At 35.2% G+C, this 24,733-nt stretch overlaps 1 protein-coding gene across 50 annotated transcripts in view; it reads left to right on the top strand.

The window, feature by feature from the left end:
* nfia (nuclear factor I/A) overlaps nt 1-24,733 on the top strand; it is a 219,945-nt gene that overhangs the window by 166,454 nt on the left and 28,758 nt on the right. For 15 of the 50 annotated variants that reach the window (XM_087302799.1, XM_087302828.1, XM_087302824.1 and 12 more), the window contains 3 exons: nt 1,080-1,197; nt 5,225-5,352; nt 18,636-18,764. In XM_087302799.1, the coding sequence (XP_087158925.1) occupies nt 1,080-1,197; nt 5,225-5,352; nt 18,636-18,764 (375 nt within the window). 50 annotated transcript variants of the gene reach the window in all.

The raw sequence follows: 24,733 nt of genomic DNA, 5'->3' as shown, positions 1-24,733 counted from the left end.
AAGCCTTTAAGAGGTAGAGACTGCGGATTACCTTTATGATTGATTTCCATTCCAGTCAGACAGACTGCAGTGTGGTCATTTTTCTACCCAAACTGCAGCAGCAGGGCCGGCCACTCTCGGCACGAGGGCGCGCTTGTGTGTACGTGTGTGTGTGCGCGTCAAGGGCCGGCTGAGTTACTGCAGCCCAGTGCCCAGGTTAGCTCTCACACAAATTACTTCACATCCTACTATTAGCCATGCAAATGCAGCCGGCTTTACTGCTCGTCATAAATAATCCCCGCTGCCACTTCTATTAGAGTGAAGGACCGCCTATTCCTCCCCCCTTCCAAAAAAAAGTTAACATAAAGAGATGACTCAGAAATTATAGCACTTCCTTTCTCGCTTCCTACGTGTCCAACTTTTAGCTTGTTGGCTAGTGCGCTGGCTCTCTCTCCCTCCTTTGGTCCAACTTGCCCCTTTAGCCGTGTCCTCTTCCAATGTTAATTAGGCAGCCCATTACCGTGTCTATCACAGTCTTCCACTCTGTCGTCCGTCCGACTCCCCCCAACATACATCTCTCTCTCTCTTTCTCTCTCCGCCTGGACCCAGCCTATTAGGTATGCAGGACCAGGGCCGCTCTCTTACACATTCGTGCTGTCCTCATCAAAAAATAGTGGTCTCAGTCACCATGAATATAAAGAGGCATCACAGCTTTATGTACTGTATGACAAAGGCATTTGATAGAGCGCTGCTCGCCGATGACCTACAGAAAGGGGCACGTGGGGATTTGCTCAGCTCTTTTTTTTAAGTGCGTGTAACTTTTATTGAAAATCTTGTTTATCTGTATGTCTGTCAGTTGTTTTGTCCACGTCTGTCTTTTGAGTTTGTTTTTGTTTCTTGAACCAAGTGAAAAATGTGTTTATGAGCTAAAGTTTGATGCCGTTCTTGTCAGATTTTGTATTTGAAGTGCATGTTGGACAGAAAATGGACCAACGTGCTCCAAAAATGAGTTTAATTTGTATTACTGACTTAAAAAAGTAAAGATTAAATTCTTTGCACTTTAATGTTGATGTTTGTTTGTTTTTCTTTGTGTGTGACAGCGCCCATCGCGGCAGGGACGGGGCCCAACTTTTCGTTGGCAGACTTGGACAGCTCTTCCTACTACAGTATGAGCCCTGGGGCCATGAGGCGCCCCCTACCCAGCACTTCTTCTAGCAGGTACATGCGCACACACACACACATACTCTTCTTCACTCTGAGTCTTAATTAATCAGCCGAGGCAGAGATTGATGTGTTGGCTGAGCATTCGAAGAGGCTGCAGGAGACTGAGCTACACAAGCTTCCAGCATATGTGTGTCCACCTGGATCCTTCTCTCTCCGCCACCCGCTCAGCCTACGGGCCGGTCACACACACACACACACGCACACATACGCACACAGCTCCCAAATGTAAAACCGCACAACGTGGCACCTCTTCGCATGAGGTGCATGGACAGATGTGTGTGTTTGGACACGTGTGTGTGTATGTGTGTGCACAGCTGAAACATTACATATAAACGGTCACTGTTATTGCACTGATTTTGCTGTCACTTTTAAATAACATAGCATACCTAAGGTCTACATAAATGCAAACGTACTTGACCATTTGCAACAGTTTTTCCCAATTGCTCTGGCTCGTTTCGAGACTTATCACAACACAAGTTCAGATCCCAGAACAAGTTTCATTTTCACATGAGTCAAATGACTTACTAACTTACTGACTTACTAACAGGTTACTAACAGGTGCGAGTCAGCCATGGTAAGAGCTATGCGACTGCGCGAAGACTGCGCTGGAGCAAACGCATGCGTCTGATGCAGAAGTATAAACAAGCCTTTAATCTTCCCAGTTAATCTTTATCTACGTTAAATTAGGGCTGGGTGATTTGGGCTAAAACCAGAATCTCGATTAATTAAACATTTTAACGTGATTACGATTAATGAACGATTATTATTATTATTTAATGAATATTATTTTAATGAATGAATTTTTTGCTCTTACAGTTTCCAGATTGTTTGCACTACTTGATTTTAAAATAATTGATGGAAACGGACACTATCTGTGATCTATGATTATTTATTGAACATCAACGATGAACAACTAAAATAAAAACGTACATTGCCTGAAACAGTTTTTATTATAAAAAGTCCAAATAAATAAATTAAATTAAATAAATAAATGCGCAAAGGTTGCACTAGACCAGCCCGTGGTTCAATGCACAAGTTTGCTGAGCGGGCTCATGTGACTCTACACGCGGTAGGAAAAGTAATTTAAAAAAATTTACCTGAAAAAGTTTGATCGATTATAAGCTCTAAATGTCGATTTCAATTACTTTTCGATTAATCTCCCAACCATACTTTAAATACACACTTTTGTGTTGTATAGTAAGCAGTATGGACCATCAACATGAACAACGTGAACATTTCTGTAGTTGATTATCATGTTGACAAAACACCTAAACATTTTGACTCATGTAATGACAACACATTTTCAGTTTTGGGGACATCGGCCAACTTTCTGACACAACTAGCTTTTGAAACATAAATGTTTTGGATGAGTTACTGCATTTTGCAGACATGAAATACAGTTCTGGTGTGTCTGCAAACAATTTTAGAGATTCTTGTTTCGAAAAATGTGCCAAACTAATTAAGAAAAAAACTAATATCATATAATGTGTACATTCGGTTTAATCATTTCTGTGAAATGCATTTGTTGAATATATCAGAACACACTTGTCAAGCTGTTTTCAGTCATTGTAAGTCCCTTTGATGCACAAAAATGTACTTTAGCGCGCTAGCTTGCTAGAGTTTGAGCCCATGTGCGCTCATTCAAATACATCTGTGTGTGTATACATGTGTGCGTCTGCCCACATGCTCCAGTGGCCTCTTCAGCCAGGCCTGCCAAAGCAAACATCTGGAATAAGGACCCTGTGTGTGGCTGCATGCTAGAAACTAATTAAGCGATTATGAGTGAAAAACACCAGTAGGCCTTACATTAACAAATAAATGTCAGAGCTCAGCTTACAGCAGATAACTCACATACACACATGACCGCCAGCCTCCGATTATTCCTCACCTCTTGGATCTTTGTTAGATTGTGTTGTGTGTGTGTGTGCTTGAATAGGCTCACGCTTTGCTGTCCTCCTTCTTGCTTGAATGATATTCTACATTTAGTCATCATGAAATCAACTTCACGTACTCTTTAGTTTCAGTCCTTTGATTGAAAATACATTTCAGATTTGTGAACAAAAGCAGATAAAGTTTTTATGTTTATGGTTGTCTTTGACATTTTCAGCATTTATGTAGAATAATTTTTTATTTTAGTTTTGATATAGTTTTAGTTATTTTAGTTTAAACTTAAAATGAGAAATACTTGGGCAACTATAGATGAAAAATGCTTGTTTTTATATATTTATTTGTGTGTACAGTATACATGTTTTCTATGAAGGTAACATTTATTTTACTTACATTTGTTTGTTTGCTTATTCATTAGCTCGCTCGCTTATTTTCCCATTTGTTAATGTGTTTATTTGGCATGTTTGACTTGGATTTATTTTGAGGGCTGTCTGCCAATTTTATAAATCTTACTCTCAGTGCATCATAGCAATAATATATGTGTCAAAATACATTTCTTGAAATATTATATTAGATACAGGGTGTCAGCGGGGTCTTAAAAAGTCTTAAATCTCAAAAGCTAAATTTTAGCCCTCAGAAAGTCTTAAATGTACTGCAATATTGTATTGCAGGTCTTAAATCTTTTTTAACAGGTGTTAATTTTCCTTTGTTCATGTATAACTGCTCAATCTGGCCATTAACCCTCATACAATCACTAACAATCCATCTCAATAAAGCTTTAATTAACTCTATTTACCATGATGTTTTAATTACTTTCCTTACAGTAACATTTATTTAAACATTCACCGTTTATTTACCGCTGAGGATACTGACCTGAACTATTTTTTTATTATTAAATTATTATTATTGTATTATTAAATGTATTAAATTGTAAAAAAAAAATTTTGGGAAAGTGAAAATCTTTTCCAACTGGCATATTCAAAAACATTTTTACATTTAGCCCTGTATAAGTCTGAAATTTCATTCATAATGGTCTTAAAAAATGTCTTAAATTGAACTTACTTGAAATTCACTTTAAAGACAATGAAGTAACCTATTCTTTGCCATAAGAGCAATATTAACAAACTACACACAACAGCCTGGAAAAAAAATCCTGATTTTAGTTAAAAAAAATCTTAGGTGGCACTTTTGAATTTGAGGGTTTTGCATTTGAACTCTTCATTTACTGTAATAAAGTATGTCAATATAATAGGGAATGCCATTCCAATGCAGTTTTGCAATTCTAATATAATTCAAATGCGGTTTTACAATTCTAATGCAGTTTTACAGTTCTAATGCAATTCTAATGGGGTTTTACAATTCTAATCCAATTTCAGTGCAGTTTTACAATTCTAATGCAGTTCTAACAGTTTTACAATTCTAATGCAATTTCAGTGCATTAGAAAAATCTGCATTGGATTTGCAATGCAGTTTTACAATTCTAATGCGGTTTTATAATTCTAATGCAGTTTTACAGTTCTAATGCAATTCTAATGCAGTTTTACAGTTCTAATGCAATTCTAATGCAGTTTTACAGTTCTAATGCAATTCTAATGGGGTTTTACAATTCTAGTGCAATTAAAATGCAGTTTTACAGTTCTAGCCAGTGGTTTAATGGTTTAATTTTCTAATGGTTTTAGTACGTTCTATCTGTTTATAGATTGTTGGTTGGGTTTTATTTATTGATTGATTGATTTGTTGATGGATTCATTCATTTACACTTTTTATTTCGATATATTTTGAGGGCTATAACAAGTATGCTAAATTAATAAATCTTAAATTCAAAGCATTCATTTATGTAGTTGTGTTTACTGACATATCTCCATCTATTTTGTATGCAGAAATAATTGATTTAATGTATTAACATAATATTAATGTTGTACATATATATAGTTTTATCTATAGTATACATTTTAAAATGGCACACTCACCCACATGTTATTATTAAATCAAACTCAAAAAACACAGCACGCTAGATGCTTTTGTATCTTTAGTTTCACAATGTCTATAGCGTTTCTGAAAGCCCAAATCCTGCAGAAAGCTCCTGCTTTTGGTTTTAATCATCTTTTCATTTGTTCTCGTCTTTGTCGCACAGTTCTGCAAAGCGAATCAAATGCATGGAGGATGAGGTGGACAGCCCGGGAGAGGAGTCCTACTACCCAGGTCAGGGACGCTCGCCTGGAAGCGGCAGCCAAGCCAGCAGCTGGCATGAAGTGGAGCCAGGTAACCATCCACCCTGAAAGCCAGCCTTACACACACACACACACACACACACACACACACACACACACACACACAAGCACACACACACACACACACAAACTGTGGGGCTGCGGGTGTATGTGTGTGTGTGTGTTTCCTGTGGTGTGCGCTGGTTGTGGGACGGCAACAGCTGTGTGGGGATTATTTCTGTTTCTACTTGTTTCGGGGGGTTTCAGCATCTCTGATCCGTCTCTCCGGGTATGACATTTCGGAGATGGCACCCTCTTACTCAAATGGCACCTCATTTGGTTTCCTTTATTCTTTTGTTTTCCCCCCTCTGTCAGTCCATCTCTGGAGTTAACCGTAGATGCAGACTCATGTAACTTCATATTCATGTGTCTACTAATGCCGCTAGTGGTGGGGGAAAGGGTCTTGTGTGTGAGTGTGTGTGTATGAGTGAGTGTTGAGTGCTGATTCACGCCGTGTCCTGTGAACCGCCGCAGTGACACAGAGCACAGGACGGTAAATCTGTCCCGCTTCAGAGCGTCCTCAATCACGTCTCTGCGTATTAGAAACAGACAGGGGAGAGTGGACAGAGATAGAGCGCAAACATGCAGCGTGTGTTACGGACAGCTCAGGATAGAGGTAACAGAGGGCTGTAGAGGACGACTTGTTATTAAAAGAACCATTCGAAGAGCCCAGTGATTACAATTTATCAATGATTCTTTTTAGGGTTTGACCAGCAGGTAGTGCTCAAATGATTCACTTAGGCTGATTATAATCTGTCTGAATAAAGACTCGCTAAGCATGCACTGCATTTAATAATAATAGATCAATATGATATAAAGTAGATACTTTAAAATAAATAATCCATATATTATAAGGGATGCAATGATTATAGGGGGTACAGTTATAGTTTGAGGAATAGTCACGGTTTCATGGTTATCACAATTATTATGCATTCATTCATTTCAAAACACTACAAGTTTAGAAAATCACATGAAAGCTCCTTATATTTGAATCTGTTATATATGGCTGCTCAGAAACTTAATAATACAGTGGAAAATAATAATATTTAAAACAAACAATAGTCCATTTCTCTTTGGACTTAAAAATAAAAGCTTTTGGCATTTAAAAATAAGTAATTTTATGTTGAAAATAAATGACAACATTGAATGAATAAAAAAAAAATAGTATTAGCCTAATGTAAATCTAAGCATCATAATAGCTAAGTATTTCCCTTTTAAAGAAAATAAATGTAGTCAAAAGCAGTAGTCAGAATGGCATTTTGATCAACTATATTACAAAGGTATTTAGTATTCCCTTTTTCTCTTTGGAGTACAAATGTGTATATTTCATACAAAGTATATAGCTGAACAGTCCGCTCTTGTCATGTGGTACAAATGTGTATATTTCATACAAAGTATATAGCTGAACAGTCCGCTCTTGTCATGTGGCTCATGGTGTGCTCGCGCCATTCTTTCAACTAGGTGCACATGGAAAGCATGAGCTCCGAATATGCGCCTCCATTGGAAATAACGAACATGCGCTCACAAAAGACCAGCCATAGTTAATGCAGTGTGCGTGCGTATTAGCGGTGTACAAGTTTGAAACTTTAAATAGCACACAGTTGGCATAACTTTTAGTTACAGCAGTTTTGTTCTATGCAGAAACATGGTGTTGAGAAGCCTTTACAATTAATTAACCATGACAAATTAAATAATAATAATAATTCCTTACATTTATGTAGTGGTTATCTGGACTCTCATATTGCTTTACACATTGGGGGGAATCTCCTTTTCCACCCACCAGTGTGCACCATCCACCTGGATAACACAACGGCAGCCATATTGCACCAGACCACACACCACACAGCTGATTGCTGGAGAGGAGACAAAGTGATGAAGCCAATTATTAAATGGGAATGGTTAGAAGGCTATGATGGACAGAGGCCATTGGGTCAATTTGGCCAGGATGCCAGAGTTAAACCCCTACTCTTTTTCGAAAGACATTCTGGGGTTTTTAATTAGTAAAATCGGTTAATCGTTAACAGTACTCATATGGATTAGTTTTTGAACTTAAATGGCTTTTTGCAATCACTTTCCTCAAATGGTTTGAGTTACCTTAACTTTTTGGGTTTTACAGTGTTCCTAAACACTCAAATAAAACTAAATACACTTAACACAACAACAGACATAAAATGAAAAAAACTACTACCATTACAATTTTTAAGTGTGCGATTGTTTTATGTGATATATATCTATAACAATAACAATATATATATAACATATATAACAATAACATGTATGACAAATATCATAAAACCAACTTGAGTTCCTCAGTTTGCCTTTTTTACTTAAGCATTTCATTATTTTAGGTCTTTTTTTCCTTTCTGTGTCTGATTCCTGTGCAGTTCAGTGGCGTTTTAACCCTCTGATTCGGCTTTACTCTCTTTTCGCATTAACGTGAACACAAATCCAGCTCACTGTATTCTGAGAAATATTATCTAATATCAACCCACGTCCAGGAGGCCCGTCTGCTGTTTATTCGACCCAAGTCATGTTTCTAATTTGCGCTCGCATCACTTATATGACAATTAAATGTATTATTTCATAGGTAATAATTAAAAAATTCACTAGTGTTTATTTACTCAATACAGTAGCTGATGTTCTTCTTTTAACTCCGCCTCCAGCTTGACATCACAGTGGGCCAATCAGAACAAATGTGAATACAATTTACAGAATACAGTTATATAGTGAAGAAAATGCTAAGTGAGTATGTGTGTGCGTGAGTGTGTATGTAAAACAGTATATATATATATATATATATATATATATATATATATATATATATATATATATATATATATATGTATGTATGTGTGTGTGTGTGTGTGTGTGTGTGTGTGTGTGTGTGTGTGTGTGTGTGTGTGTGTGTGTGTGTGTGTGTGTGTGTGTGTGTGTGTGTGTGTCCGGCAGGTTCTGGACTCCTCATATGAACATGAACTGCTTGAGGTTGTTGCACATTTGCTTCTTACACCTCTTATTCACCCTGCCTTTTTTGTTCTTTTGTCCCTCCTTGTTTCTTTCTCCTCCTTCCTTGTCTTTCAAAGCTGGATATAAACTGCGTGGCTCGCTAGCTAGTTCGTTCATCTCAAGACAAGGTAAAGCTACATCAATGTTGTCATCCTTCCACATCCTCACCTTCCCTCCTCACCCAAAAACAGGAGCTCGTTCATTGTGCCATCTAGTTGTGTTGTAGTAGTTGTTGGTGTTGTTGTTTAGTACTTTGTTTGTTTGTTTGTTTGTTGTTGTTTTTTTGGTTGGTGTTGGTCTGTTCAGATGATTTCTCTTCTCTTCCCCCACCTGCTCCCCCCCACAACCACCTTTACTGCAAAAAAGGAACAGATTTGATCTGGAGAATGTTTTTGTCCCCCTGAAACTGTCCCATGATGTCTTTCTGATTTGTATGTGTGCATGATTTCATCCACATCCATGAACAACAGTGCATCTGGAAATGTTTGCGATGACCTGATATGTCTATGTGTATTTGAGGACGCTATGTCTGCTATAATGGTAATTATATTAGGGATGTGCAAAATTTATATAAAAAGTTAAATATATAGAAAGTCTTTTTTTGTTTAATTTCGGCTATAATAAAAGCCGTTTAAATCTTTTTGAAACCATTTTAATCAATATTCAAAATTATTACCCCCCTTAAGCAATATTTTATTTTGATTGTCAAAAGTCATTGTTTAACAATGGTTTGTTTTAATGTCTACAAGTTTATTTTTTTATTTATTAAGTTATTATTATTTTTTAAATTCTTTTATAAAAAGTTAATGCTCATAGTTCATTGTTTGTATATTAAAATGTTCATAACAATTAAATTTGTTTATTAATAAAACATTATTTTAAGCTTTATATATATATATATATATATATATATATATATATATATAAGTACATTTGATTGTTTTTCACCTTTTTATTTTATTTAAAAATAATCTCTTTATGTTATTTAATACAATAAAACTTTTTAAAATTATATTGGATATGCAGATTTTCTTAGTTTTTATTATATGCTTGTTTTTAAGGGTATTTATACACAAATATTTCATGCTATATTTGGTTTAAATAGTAAACATTTCTTTAAATATATTTAAATGTTATTTAAATAGTTTCAAAGTTCAGCATTTAGCTTTTAAATCAATTATTAAATATGTATGTATTAAATATAAATATTGTCAAAATAAATGATTGATATATGTCTTAAAATTATTAATGTTAATATTGTAACTAATAGTGATTAATATAAATATTGTTTTAAAAAAGTTATTAATATAACTATTAATGATAATATATTTATATATAGATAGATATAGATATATAGATATAAAATATTTCATCTGATATTATAAATTAGCTGTTAATGCTATACTGTATATACAGTTAAAGACAGAATTATTAGCCCCCAACATTAAAAATGTACCATTTTTAATTTAATAACAATTAATTTGATTGATTTGTCTATACAACGAAGACTATGCAGTGTTATTTACATTTGATTATACAAATACTATATAGAGTTGAAATCAGAATTATTAAACCCCCTTTGAATTTATTTTTCTTTTTTAAATATTTCCTTAATGATGCTTAACAGAGCAATTAAATTTTCACAGTATGTCTGATAATATTTTTTCCTCTGGTGTAAGTCTTATTTGTTTTATTTTGGCTAGAATAAAAGCAGTGTTAAATTTTTAAAATACATTTTAGAGACAAAATTATTAGCTCTTTTTCGCAATTTTTTTTTCTACAGAACAAAACATCGTTATACAATAACTTGCCTAATTACCCTATCCTGCCCAGTTAACCTAATTAACCTAGTTACGCCTTTAAATGTCATGTATGCTTAGAAATGTGTCGAGAAAAATCTCTCCATTAAACAGAAATTGTGGGAAAAAAAATAAACAAGGGCTAATAATTCAGGGGGGCTAATAATTCTAACTTTAACTGTATGAAAAATATTATAATTCAATTTTTTACATCTGACGTATGCTGTAAATTTATTAATAATTTACATTATTCTATACATACTTTTTAAATTTATGGTCCTTTATGCATTTCCTGTGCTTAGTATGATAAAAACCTTTGCAAATGTGTCTCTAAATCCATCCAAATATAAAAATTTCTGTCAGGTCAGAGATTTTGACATAACAATCTGCTTATTGACCAATTAGTTGACTAATGTCTCCACATTTCTGACACATCCCTGATATATTTACATGTGTGGAATAAGTCTATCGGAATGGGACATCCAGAAGTAGGCTGCTGTTGGTTTTAGAGCTCCGAAGTGTTTTTCACAGTTTCTCCAGCACCAGTGAGTGCGAGTCTGCTCCAGTGTGTGTGTACGTGTGTGTTTGTCCAATGTGAGAGGGAATGTGTGAGTAAACCAAGAGCCCGAGACAGAAAGTGAGTGCGATCTGACCCCCGTATCACATTTCTCCATTTTTCAGCCACAGTGTTGAACGTCAAAACAACTGCGGCATCTCCAGCTCTTGTTATTCCTGCCATCTGTTTGAGTTGTGTCCCTTTCCATGAATTTAGCGTGTGTACGTTTGTGTTTGTATGCGTGTGTTTGTGGGCCTCTCCTATCTTTATTTGATAGCTGGGAGTTATGTATGTGTTTAAAATTAGCTGGTGCTTCTGGAAGTATGTCGTGCCTGTCATTGCTCAGGTAGTGAGTGTCAGGTCATTATAGGGCTGTCGTTTTACTCGCCGCACGTACACCAGATCAACAACATACTGACAAACGCACAGACCTCGCCACTACTTAAAACACTGATAATAGAAGCAGGTTTACAAGTCATTTAGCGATTCAGTTTTTGTATTTTACCTAAAGCTATTGAGTAATAAAATATGAAATATTAAAAAATGTACCATGTTAAGTACCATCGTAATTAAAAAGTTCTAACACTATATATATATATATATATATATATATATATATATATATACATATATATATATATATATATATATATATATATATATATATATATTGTGTGTGTTTGTGTATATACATACATACATTGTTATCATTGTTGTATATTTATATAAAATAAATCAGTATAAAATATTTTTGATTCAATTATATCATATTTACATATGTAATGTTAAAATAAATATCAAATAATTATAATGTTATCAATGATTATGTTCATAAGATATCAAAACAAAATCAAACATTACATTTTATTTAACATGTATTTTAATAGTGAAAATTTTCAGATTTTATTTTAATATAATTAATTTTGTTATATATATATATATATATATATATATATATATATTTATATATATATATATATATATATATATATATATATATGTGTGTGTGTGTGTGTATGTATTGTATTCTATTGTATTGTATTGTATTCTAATTTATAAAAATATGCATATATGATTATACATAAGTATAATTTATATACTGTAAATAGTTTTGAAAGTGTTGAAATAGACAGAATTAGAATTAATATATGTATGTAAAAAGATATAATTATGTTAAATATTAAATAATGATTTTGTCTATTTCAGAAACTCATAAATGTATACGAATGTGTGTGTGTGTGTGTGTGTGTGTGTGTGTGTGTGTGTGTGTTTGTAAACTTAACGTTTAAACCTATAGTGTAGAACACTAAGCATGACAGACTTCAAAATGATTATATAATAATAATTAATTTAACTATATAATAATTAAATCATTATTTTGCATATTCCAGAAGTTCATAAAATAAATGTTTACGAATGTGTATATATGAATACAGTATAACCCTAACGTTTAAAAACCTTTAGTGTAGAACACTAAGCATGACAGACTTCAAAATAATATAAGCATAATAATAATACTTAAATTATATAAAAGTTAAATAATTTTTTGTGTAAAAAGAATTTTGTCAGAAGTTCATTACATGAATCTATGCGAATGTGTATGTAAATAGATAAAAACTTTTAAAAACCTATAGTGTGACAGACAGACTTCAAAATGTCATAATCGGCATTACTTTGCATCCTCCATTTCCGTGCAATAATTCCCAGAATCATAAAAACGGAACAATTAAGACGGCAGTAATTATTTTCTACAGTAAAAAATTAATATTTATTTTTGTGTAATGAATAATGAATAGGCCACCTGTAAATGCTAGTGCGTGTGTGATGATACTGTTAGACGTAGATTCACTGCCGTCTGCAGTGTCCCGCTGCTGATTGATGTGCCGGAGGAGACGGTGAGAGCTACAGGACCAGAGCGATGGAGAGACACACACTCAATACTGAATTGCCTCCTCGCCCGTCTGGGCTCCGTCAATTTGTCAGGAGTGAGGCGGGAGAGAAAAGGGAGGGGAAGAGGAGAATCGGGCCAGGACCGGGACCCAGCGTGTAATAACGCCTCGGAAGGGGAAAGTGCTGACTACGAGCGGGCTCTGATTCCAACTGACAGAACCTCTTCAAGTGTTCATTACTCACTGCGAGACATCAGAGTCCGTCCGCCGAAAACACAGACACTCGCGCGCACACACACAATCAAACACAACTGTCCGCCTGCCCACAGGTTTCATTCGCATTTCCCTCTGGACTATCCTGAAACCTCCCTCGTCTAGAGCTTAAAGAACGCAGCTTCTATGTGGTTTTATGGTGTCTAACTGGTCCAGACATGGCCATGAGAAGAAGCAGCAGTTGGTGACCCTGCGGTTGGCAGTGTTGGTAGAGCTAGTTAGCACTGGTAGACTATCTTACACCAGCTGATGGAGCGGAGATGCTCAAAAGAAACAACTGTTTGAAAGAAGTTTTAGCTGTTCTTGAACCTCTTTCAGATCACTTGATGTAGACACAAACCTTCGTTTTACAAAAAGCACTTGAATCATTTTGAAAAAAAGGCTCATTTTACAGCTCCCCCTAGACTGTAACTGTTGAGATACTATTGAGTTGAATCCATCTGAATCCATTCACCCAATCTCCAGGTCTGGCGGTAGCACTTTTAGCTTAGCATAGCATAATCATTGAATCAGACCATTGGCATCTCGCTTAAACATGACTAAAGCATTTCAATAATAGTGCTATTTAAAGCTCTACTCTTCTGTAGTTACAGTATGTTGTGTACTAAGACCAACGGAAAATTAGCTGATGTGACTATGAACTATACTCTTATTTGATCGCAATAATGCAGATCCTGAATATAAGCAACTTCTATCAGTATAACCCATGTTAACTAGCTGAGGACTATTTTCAGGCACTAAACTGTATAATATCATTGCACCTGCTGCAGCCATGGTACGGCAGCGGTGTTCCTTGATTATAATGTCAGAATATACAGTATTACACCATTATAAATCCTAGCCAATTGTAAAACTGTTTAACTCTAGAGGCCTAAAATAAACCTTTTTTTAAATTTTTTTTTTTAAGTGGAGTATTCCTTAAATTATACTTTTTTAAAACCCTTATGAGTTCCTTTTCTGTTGAACAGAAGGAAAGATATTTTGAGTTATGCTTGTTGCTGGCACAGTTTTTGCTAGAAGGAATACAGCTGCAAACAGAAGTTAACAAGAATTATTTATATTATTTTTTTAAATACCAAATAATTGTATTTTTTTTAACAACCACCCCTAACCCTAAACCCAACCATCTCACTAGTGTTAAACAGTAATTATACAGAGTATTATTCATATTATTGATTAAATCACTCATTAAATTTTGCAGTTTTTCATTAACACCTACCCCAACTCTAAACAGTAATGTAAAAAAGGAATTATTGTTGTACAGTTACAAAGAAAATTATATTGATTTATCCGCAGCTGTATATCATCTAGACTTCACCTTGGCAACTTCTGTAGTTAGGAAAAAACTTCTATGGAGGTCAATGGGTGCCAGCAAGCGGCATTTTTCAAAATATACTCTTTTGTATATAACAGTACAAAGAAACAGAAATAGGTTTTGAACAAGTGAGTGTTGAGTAAATAATGGCAGAATACCAATTAAAAGGGGAGGTTAACTATTCAGGAACTTTTGTGGGACAAAATGACTGTAGAGACACTCCTTTTTCTTAAACTGATTAAAGTGTTGAGACTTACAGTATAAAGTAGAATTGGAAATGGAGGTTTTTACTTGTTTATTAGGCTAAATGTGATGCTAAAGTTCTTAAACTTGTATTGAAATCAAATTAATTAGACATTAATCAAATTTTTATTAATCTCCTTATAAAGACCTGTTGAAAAATGGAGCAGAAGCTCTGCAAAGGCGATGCTAGCAAAGTAACAAGCTACTTGTTGAAGCTAAATTTTGCTCTTTAAACGTCCACTAAAACCATACTGTATGAACTGTTGAATTCAGTTCTAAATGAGAATTACTCATAACTTAGTAAATGCATGAAAGGCAATCACAGTAACTTAATTTAAGCTTCAACAAATCAACAGTAAGAAATCCAGCATGTTTAGGTGCTTGGCAAATAGCATTAGCGACAGCTAATATAGCAAAAGCTAATGTTTTGGACTCTCTCCAGAGGCCTCTGACAGTGTGTGCATGTATTTATGTGTGATTGAACCCCATGGTCATCCTCTCATCCTATTATCCCTCGCTCCGTTCCCTTTTCCTCCACTTTCTGTCTGTTTATTCTGTCATCATGTCTGTCGTTTGTGTTATGGTCTCGGGTGAGTAGTGTTTGGGTTACGCCAGGCTCCACAAGCATCTGATGAGACCGTCCCAATGACACTGTACGTTTCCACCGCGCTCTGTCTTCCACCGCTGTCAGCCAACTCATTGAAATTGATCTTCTGAAGCGTTTTGCGATGAATGTGTGAGTGTGAGGAGAAAATGAGAACAGCTGAATGGGGATTTTTTGCATTTGTTGTGTGTGTGTGTGCGATGAATGAAGACTGGAAAATATTGGTAAGCTGTGCTAAATGTGCTTGATGGCTTCTTCCTTAAAATCTTTTATCAAATTGAAGTAGCGCTCATCTCTTCCTAGTTTCATTGACCTCTTAGATGACCTTTCCGTGACCATAAAGTGACCCTTTTATATTGGTGAACTGGTCAAAGCCCATAATGCATCATTGATGCTTGGAAGAGATGCTGTCTTTCTTTCTTGCAATCTGTCTTTCTTTCTTGCGCCTGAAAGGGGAAGGAGTCTGCGAGGGCTGAAGAAACCAAGAATGACTTCTGAACACTCACACACACACTCACAGAAATGCATCAAATCACATGTACCTGAATGATTTAACTCCCTATATCTACTGTAGCCAAAGTCAAAATGCAGAGAGTTGCAACAAAGTATGGTAATGTAGTTATACACCTTGAGCTGTGTGTTTGCGATGAATAGTATTATTCAATACTATAGTATATTATTACTATAGTATAGAACAGGAGTCTATTATTTAATAATATTAATATATAACATTTAAAAAATTATTTTTTAATATTATTACTTTTATTGTTTCAATTATGCTTGTTTTTCTAAAAAAAAGGAATTAAATATTATATTTCAGAATATCTTTTGCATTTAATGTTATTGTTATTGTTAGTATTAATGTTAATACACATTATTAATAGGGCAGCCTGTAAGAAATATTAATTTATTATTTCTTAATATTAAGATGTACTATTTAGGATTTATTTATTTATTTATTTACTTATGTCATATGTTAATAATTTATTCTTATAAATATAAACATCAACTTTTTATTATCTTTGTGGAAATGTTATGTTTATGTTAGTAGTAGTAATAATAAAAGTAGTAGTAGTAGTGATATTGCTGAACAATGGCAAACAAAAAAAAAGTCTGAATAATAGTTTATAATAATTAATAATAATATTTTATAAATAGAAATGTTTTGAGTCCCTTAAATATTGTTTTTAATAACTTAAAAACTAATGATTTAGCTTACATGTGGTGACATTTATTAGATTGACCATGAAGATGTTAACTTTGAGCACTTAAAACAGTAGACTTAATGTAAATTCATTCAAGACGATCTAACTTAATAATAATTTGCATATGAAGTGAGCTTAGGTCCCCATATGGGGGGTGTCTTTTATACCAGAACTGTGATGTAACAAAAATACAGCACAAGGAGAGTAAGTGCTGCTGGCTCAGACCATTAATACAGCTTTAGCCGCACATGATTGAACTGCACTAGTTAAAGTCATTTGCCAGTGTCTGGGTGGACTTGTTCCTCTGAGGGTGGTGGGGGTGCGAGTGGACCGCACTCGGGGAGAAGTAAGACATGAGACCAGCTCTTATATCCTGTCCCACTGCAGGAGAATGGACTAAACGCTTTGACTGGGTGACAAATGGGCCACCGGTGCCTACTAATTGCCCCCTCTATTTGCAGTTCATTCTTATCAATTTGCATTCCTAACCTCGAGCAGGCTAATCGGCCATGGGTTTCCCTCACGTCTGTCTATTTTTACCCCAGAGCGCGAGGTAGAGGGAAGCGAGGCAGTATGGGAGCGCTAATGCCGGAGGGAGGAGTTGAACTAACGTGGCTGAGCATGCACTAACAGACTTCAGTCATTCTCAGTTAGCCCATGTTAGCCTGTGCGTTCTGAACTGTTGCTCGCATTAACCCCTGCCAAAGCAAAAACCGCCTGCCAGACTGTGAATGTGAATGCTGTGTGCTTTGCATCCCTAACTCCTCTCTTCCCTCCATGTCTGTTCAGCTCTCTTATTCTTTTTTTCTCCTCCACCACATCCTTTCCCGCTTATTGCTATGTCATTTCATTCCGCTAGCCCACAGGTAAGGTGCATACGATACTTTAAAAATGCCTTTTGGTTTTGTTTTCACATTTTATAGCCACCATTTTAACCATTTCCAACTAACCTCACACTCATAAAAAAACGGAACTTGTTAACTTGACCCAACTGGGAATGGGGTAAAGCTGTTATTGCTTTAAAGGAATATTGTGGGTTCAACAAAAACAAAATGAGAATAGGGCTTTTCACTGTCAACATTTACATTCACAGCGAATTGGATAAAAGTTTTGCTAGCTAATCCAAAATTGCCTAAATAATTTGCAAAAATACATTGTTTTGAGGGAATGCAAATGTTTTGAGAACAGACATCATGTCTTGGGAATATTGTGAGTAAACACTGAGTTTCCAGGGAATTCTAATTTTTACCCAGTGGAATAAATTTCTGCGGGAATGTAAATAATTCCTTCGGCAAATGCGAAAGTTTCAATAGGTAGAAAACAAAGGAATACAAAACTCTGGAATTCAAAAGTATGCACTGAAAACAAGTTTTGCAAGCAAATGTAATGTTTCTTGACACAAGTTTTGTTAAATGATGCAGAGTTTCAACCAAGAATTTAGTTTAATTAGTAACCAAACAGAGTTTGTAAGGTAGCAAGCTTTCTAAGGGATTGAAAAAAGCTTATGCAAATTTTGGGGGGAAAGTAAATGTTATGCCAGTAAACGCAAAATGTCTTGATGAAGCGAAAACATTTTGCCTAGTAATTTTTCCCCATCATTATGTCTAGTGAAGGGGTACCCAAATTTGGTCTTAAAGGGCCGGTGTCCTGCTGACTTTAGCTCCAATATGCCTCAGCACACCTGCGTGGATATTTCTAGAAAGCGTTGTAAGAACTTGATTAGCTAGCCCAGGTGTGTCTGATTGGGGTTGGAACTAAACGTTGCCGGACATCGGCCCTCCAGAACCAAATTTGGGCACCCCTGGTCTAGTCCCTTCATTAAGAATTAAAAACGTGACATAATAACCAAAAGAATTACTTAACATTATCCTTGTTTTTTTATAAACAATAGTAAACATAGTTACTTGTTTAGCCATACATTTTTGTGGTGATAGACACTATGCTTGTCAAGTGAGCTTTAATTGGTAATGAACCCAGAATATTCCTTCAAGCACACTCTCGAAAGACTGATTGGATTCGTAACATACAACTTAAGTGCTTTTTAAACGCACACTCCTACAGGGATGATGAACAATCCTTGTTTTTTATGGTGAGAAAAGTCACGAGGTCATGCTTAGCGCACATGTCTGTTGAAATTTTGACGTCAAGACTACTTATTCACGTGACCTTGCATTGTACTGGGACAGATCCACTATTCGAGCCCCCATGTAGTGTATCCTGTGCTGCACCCTGCTGGGCCTCGCAGTCTCCCCTGCTGTCTTGACCCCCATCCACTCACCCAAACAAACCACCCCCACCCCTCCTATCCACTCTCTCTCCTTTGCGCCAGCCTGTATCTCCATGACCTTGCGTTATTAAATTGCACTTATCAATCATTCTTGCCAGGGATGCCATCGCCTACCACATTAAAGAAGTCAGAGAAGTCTGGTTTCAGCAGCCCTGTGCCTTCGCAGACCGCTTCCCCCCGAACGGCATTCACACACCATCATCGACCTGTCATTACAGGACCCAGAGGTGAGGTCCCAACACCCCACCCTCCTCAAACTGCACCCCTCTTCTTCCCCAAAAAATCCCAGCCAGCAGGGCTCCTGCTGTTGTTCAGATCCCTGTTCCTTAAACCCTACAGTGGTCCCTTGTTAGATCAGACCAGAGGAACTTGGGCAAGTTTGATCCTGGAGAGGCACAGTCCTGCAGAGTTACACTTCAACACACCTGAACAAGCTAATTAAGGCCCAGGTGTTTCTAGAAAGTGTACAGTTTTCCAAGGGTTGTATCAAAAGTCTGCAGGACTTTGGTTCTAAAGGACCAAAATTGCCAATTCCAGATTTCAATGAACTCTTCCTATCAGGGTGTTCACACTGAGAGAGATTTGCTGTGTCAAAATATTAGGAAGTAATTCAGTTTTCAATGAAGGTTTGAGATCGAACCAATAGGAGCAGAGATCATCTTCATGCAAATAAGCAGCAACAATGGGACGTTTTCAAGGAATTTATGAGCCTTAAATGTTTAAACTGAGAAAGAATACAGATGCTATTTTGGTTTTAAATTCATGTTGCAACAAGTCAGAAACAAGACTTAAATATGGAGTGAGTTTTTTATTTTATTTTGTCTAAATCCACTGTCTGAAGGAGTGTTGACTGATTCTGATTTGTTGAATGAACAAATTCAGATATCATAATTGTTTTAGGGAAAGTTTGTGATGCAACCAATTTGAGCACAATTTAACTTTATGTAGCTAAGCAGCATCATGACTTGAATAAAGAGTGAGAGGAACTTATGAGTCTAAATTGACTGTCTGAAGGGGTTGTTCACACTTTGATTTGATTGATTTGTAGTGTCGGTGTATTCAGACATCATTTTTGTATTGAAAGAATGTGTGATCAGTTTGAGAAAAGTTTATAAGCAGCAATGCAACTTAAAAATAGAATAAAAAATAGTTTCATTCACTTTCAGTTCAGATTTGGGGTTGCAATTTAGTTCTCAGAATTGTTAACTTAAAAATAATTTGGCAACAAGATTAACCCCAAATCCCTTTTTAAGGAACTTAACAATCAACACAAAAGCACAGATGTGCATAATGTTGTTTAGTTTGTCAGTGTGAACTGGACTTGAGTCAAATAAAAGTGAGGGACACTTGTTGACAAATACATTAAGGACGTAAGTGCGGTCACTTTACGAGTTCAGCCCTTGGTGTGTATCGGCTGCTTGATTTACATGCGTTTAATGTAAACACTTAACCGGATCTCTGAGTGTGACTTACACATGGCTTGGTTTTCCCTGTCAAGAAGGCTTTATCAGAGATTCACCTGGATCAGGTTATCACTAGCGTATTGTCACTGGCTGTGAATGCTTTTGTCATAGATAAGGAGAGTTTTTAATCAAACCCAAACACTTGAGCAGTCCCATACGTCGTCTTCGCTAGGTTGTGAGTTACAGTGAGGGAAATAAACTGAATTTACGGCCTGTTGGCCGCTCACATCGCATATTCAAAGCACCTTTTGATGACCTCTTTGCAAAAATGAGGGTTTATATGTTTATAAATGCGCTTTACTGAAGACAGAACTGGGCAGAAGAGCCAGGATGAGTTACTTTAAATATGTTGTAGTAGAAACCACAGCTTAATTTGCCAGGCTATTAGTATTAAATCACGCTTGGAAGTGGTATCACTGTCATGTGAATATTTTATGCCCACGTGTACAAAATGGATCGCGCTTTAATATGCATACAGTAAGCGCCAAGGCTTGACGCCCCCTTCAAGAGTACTTTCTAAAAGCTAAATCCATGAATGTTTGATTGATTTAGAAGTCTTTCGAGATGTTAGTCAAAACCGCTGTCAGGCGGGGCGACCGGAAAACTTCTTTTCTGAAACCGTTTAAGAATATTTAAAACCGCCTAAATCTGTCCTCCCTTTCAATTGAGTGTGCGACTTCGTAACACATGCTTTTTTCCTCCTCTTCAGTGTTATTCTGGGTAAAGAAGAGACCTGTTGCCTATTGCATAAAAAAAAAACCTTTTATTATCACCTTGGTTATTATATTGATAATCCACCGTTCAATGAAAGTTGACAGCAATGGGCCGGCAGGGAAAAAGGAAAGGCTAAAAAAAAAAAGATCAGTGAACCAACACGATTTGCAAAGTGGAACTAATCCCAAGCCTTTTCTATTACACGCGGGTGGCGGCACAATGGCAACAGAGGAGCCGCGCTCAACCAGCTGCTGGAGACTGCCTCCTTTTCAGCGCATCATTATCATTTCCATATTTGCTTTGGGAGGTATGTTTCTGCCGGACCCCCCTCAGACTAACTTTTAAGGGCCACCCAGTTCCTTCGTGGCTGGCCTGTGAAATTATGAAGGGCAAACAGGCTCTTTTTATCAGTGGTCTTTTTGGAGTTGTTGTCCAAATTTCAGCTTAAAGGTCGTGCCAATTATTTTAAGTAATTTTCATTTGTAGGGACTACTAGCTCTAAACTGTTAAAAGATTCTTGCTGCATTACGTTTTTAAGTTGAATAAAATTAACTTTTTAGTCATCTTAACTTACATGAATAAAACTGATTCAAACTATTAAACTTTAAAAAATTAGTTGAAACCTGATTGACATATAAAAATAAGTCAATATTTGTTGTCGACTTTTTGTCAAAATATTTTACAGTGTATTTACATAACTTTATTTGTTAGATCGTAACAGAGAAAATGTACAATGGGATAATATCAAGTTTAGCTTTCTGGATCCAATTTTAGACTTTGACTAGTTATGGAATTTCCGCACTTTAGTTTTGTCTTGTTTGTCAAATGTTACCTATATTACTGTCAGTGTGTATTTTAATAATAATGACTGAATAGAATTTAAAAATATAAAATCTTCATAATAAATATCAAATATAAATAATTTTTTTCTTCTTTCTAGTGATAAAACTGATTCCCAAAATCCCCTCTAAAAAAGAAAACCTTGACTTTAACTTGTCAAAAAGTAAATCAATTTATATAATACATAACACTAATGTAAAACAAATAATATTAATTAAACACAATTTGAATAAATAAAATTGGCCAAATAATGCTTTAATGAATAATAATAAAAGTAATGATAATAGTAATATTAATAAATAAATAAATAAATAAATAAATAAATAAAATGATATTATATAAAAAGAATATAATTAATTCAACACAATATGAATAAATAAATATAGCTAAGGAATGCATTAATGAATAATAATAATAATAATAATAATAATAAATAATTAATGAATAAATAAAATAATATTACATAAGGAATATTATTAATTTAACACAATATGAATTAATAAAAATGGCTAAAGAATACATTAATGAACAATAAATAAATAAAATGATATTACATAAAAAGAATATTATTAATTTAACATAATATTAATAAATAAAACTGGCTAAAGAATGCATTAATGAATAATAATAATAATACTGATAATAATAATAATAATAATAATAATAACAATATATAAAACAAATAAGAAGTAAAATGTGTAAATAATAAATAAATAAATATATAAATATAATAAGACTAATAATTAACATTTATATATGTGTATTTGTTTCGAAACTATAAAAGTGCTTGCATTATAGGTAAAACCTATAAAACCAAATCAGTCTGAAGTTTTTCAACAGCTGTTACTCATGGCTGGAGCTTGTGCAAATATTTACTTTATACACAGGGTATCGTTTCAACTAGGTTTAATGATGCAAGGATGCAATCAAACATTTAGCCACAAATAAGCATAAGCTGTAATTTAACTCACACCACAGGTTCTTTTTAACCATTTACGCCGCACTTTCTCCACCACACTCAGCTCTTTGTGCTAATAAAGCACAACAAGGACTTGTTTCTAAGAATCAGACTCTTCTCCCAAGGCGCCCATGATCCTCTGTTCTCTCTCTCATGTTTAGGTTCTGGTATTTGTCTCGTCAGCGGCCCTTTTCAACTCATAAAGCCTCTTTTTAGCACATTAGTGACTTTTGAAACGTGCAGGCTGCAGGTGAAAAGGGTAAAAAAAATGTAAAAATAGTTTTTTTTTTAAATACCTTCTCTAGTTAATTGATTGCATTAATTGGTAACATTGGAAACATTATTGAAAGCACATTTTCTAAAATTTTACATTTAGATATGCCAATTGAATTATTTTAACACTTATTTTCTTATTTCTGGCACAAAATCTGAATGTTGGATGAAAAATATGTATTTATTTATTTATTTTTGTTATATTAAAGTCAAAGGATTTTTCAGAGGGGACTTATGGGAATCATTTTATCACTAGCCCGAAAATAGTATCAGTTTTTAATACAGATTTAACATAATCAGGCATAGTATATCTCAAAACATCCCTGTAAAAACCTTCAGAATGAATAAAATGATGAAATTTGGTATATGTAAAGCTGCAGAAGTCAACATTTAAGGTTCAGTACAGAAGAAATACCTCTAAAAATAAGTATTGTTATTAAAATCCATTGACAAACTGATAGTGGGGCAAATAAAATCCATTTGGAAAGTTTGCTTTACACTGAAATGAACTCTTACTGAAAATCCCCAAAAAACAAGCAGCATTGACAGGTATGTGAAAAAGCCTGCTTTGTCTTGCCTTCAAAGCAATGGGGAAAGAAGAGTTGACGGCCTTGAAAGTGAATTATGTCGTCCAGCGGCTTTGACAACTCGAGACACGGTCAAACTTTGTTTACTTGCAATTTTCCGTCCAAATAACCACCATTAAATGAATAGGAACATGACATGGGAGCAGGCCATTTAAGTAATTGGCTATCGTTTCACAACACTTAGATTCTGTCAGCGAGCGAAGGGGGAAAAAAGTGTTGTGTTTTTTTTTTTTTTTACACTGCGCTAATTAACTAAGGCAATTTGCATAATTGAGATGGTAGGTTTCGCTATAGCTGACGTAAGCTGGTTACCAAACCTTTAAGACTGACTGATCTACGGGTGCCTTTTGGCTCTCCGTGATGATTTAAAGGCCGCACAGGTAAACGTTTGCCCTCGTGAGGACAGGTGATTGACGACAGTTGAAAAACGGTTTAGTTTGGCGTAGGGGAACGTCACGAAAGCTCTCCAGTCTCGACATGTTGCCTCCAGATAGATGCGGTGGCCATGCCAGTTGGATCCACTTCTTAGAAGAACAGAGCAGAAACCATATGCTGCTTGAGTGTTTCATTAAATCAGCTCTTGGATTGCGAAGAGCAACCCGTGAATTTCATGGAAAAGGCCGTTTAATGCCGTCGCTTTGGGCTGCTGGGTTGCCAGGTTCTGTTCTGGCAGTTTTCGGGTGCTAATTTGTGCAGGTTCTTTGTCTTTTTATGAAAGTATTTTGTAAATGTAGTGAGTATTTAGTCAAGATTTTTCATAGATTTTTGGTGGTTCATTCAGATTCTAGTCTGTGTGTGTATGTGTTTGTGTGTATACAAAACTAATACTACCGACTTAATGTTTTTTTAGTCTTTATTAGCACCATTTGTAACAACATACAGTACTATTGACGACAACTTACATTTGGATATAAATATAGTAAGATAAGAAAAAAGAATTTCATTTAAATTAATAAAAAATGTAGTATGATTTAGGCTGCACATAACTTTTTAGTCCAGTTCTTAAAGGATTACCTGAAGATGTTGGTTGGTCCTAACACATATCCATGCATGTTCACCCGTTTTTGCAATATTTTGAAATATATGTTGCATAGATGTACATATATATTTTTTATCTTTGAAATATAAACATGAACCTGAATTATAAATATCAGCTGGTGCTTTTACATTTGGTTTCATTAGCTGGCTCGCACCCAAGTTCAACTGTGTTCTTACCAGTTATGAGAGGAAATTTTAAATTTGCAGTAACTTGGGAAATAAGGTTATGAAATTCCAACAACGTGACCTGATATGCAAAGAAAAAAAAAAGTATCCGGTCTGCATATTTTTATTTCAATCACCCATGCACAACTGCATACCAG

This window comes from Danio rerio, chromosome 22 (genome assembly GCF_052040795.2).
Source record: "Danio rerio strain M-AB ecotype USA chromosome 22, GRCz13ab, whole genome shotgun sequence".
Classification (NCBI taxonomy): domain Eukaryota; kingdom Metazoa; phylum Chordata; class Actinopteri; order Cypriniformes; family Danionidae; genus Danio; species Danio rerio.
The sequence above is the reverse complement of the archived record's forward strand: the minus strand, read 5'-3'. Positions and strand labels throughout refer to the sequence as shown.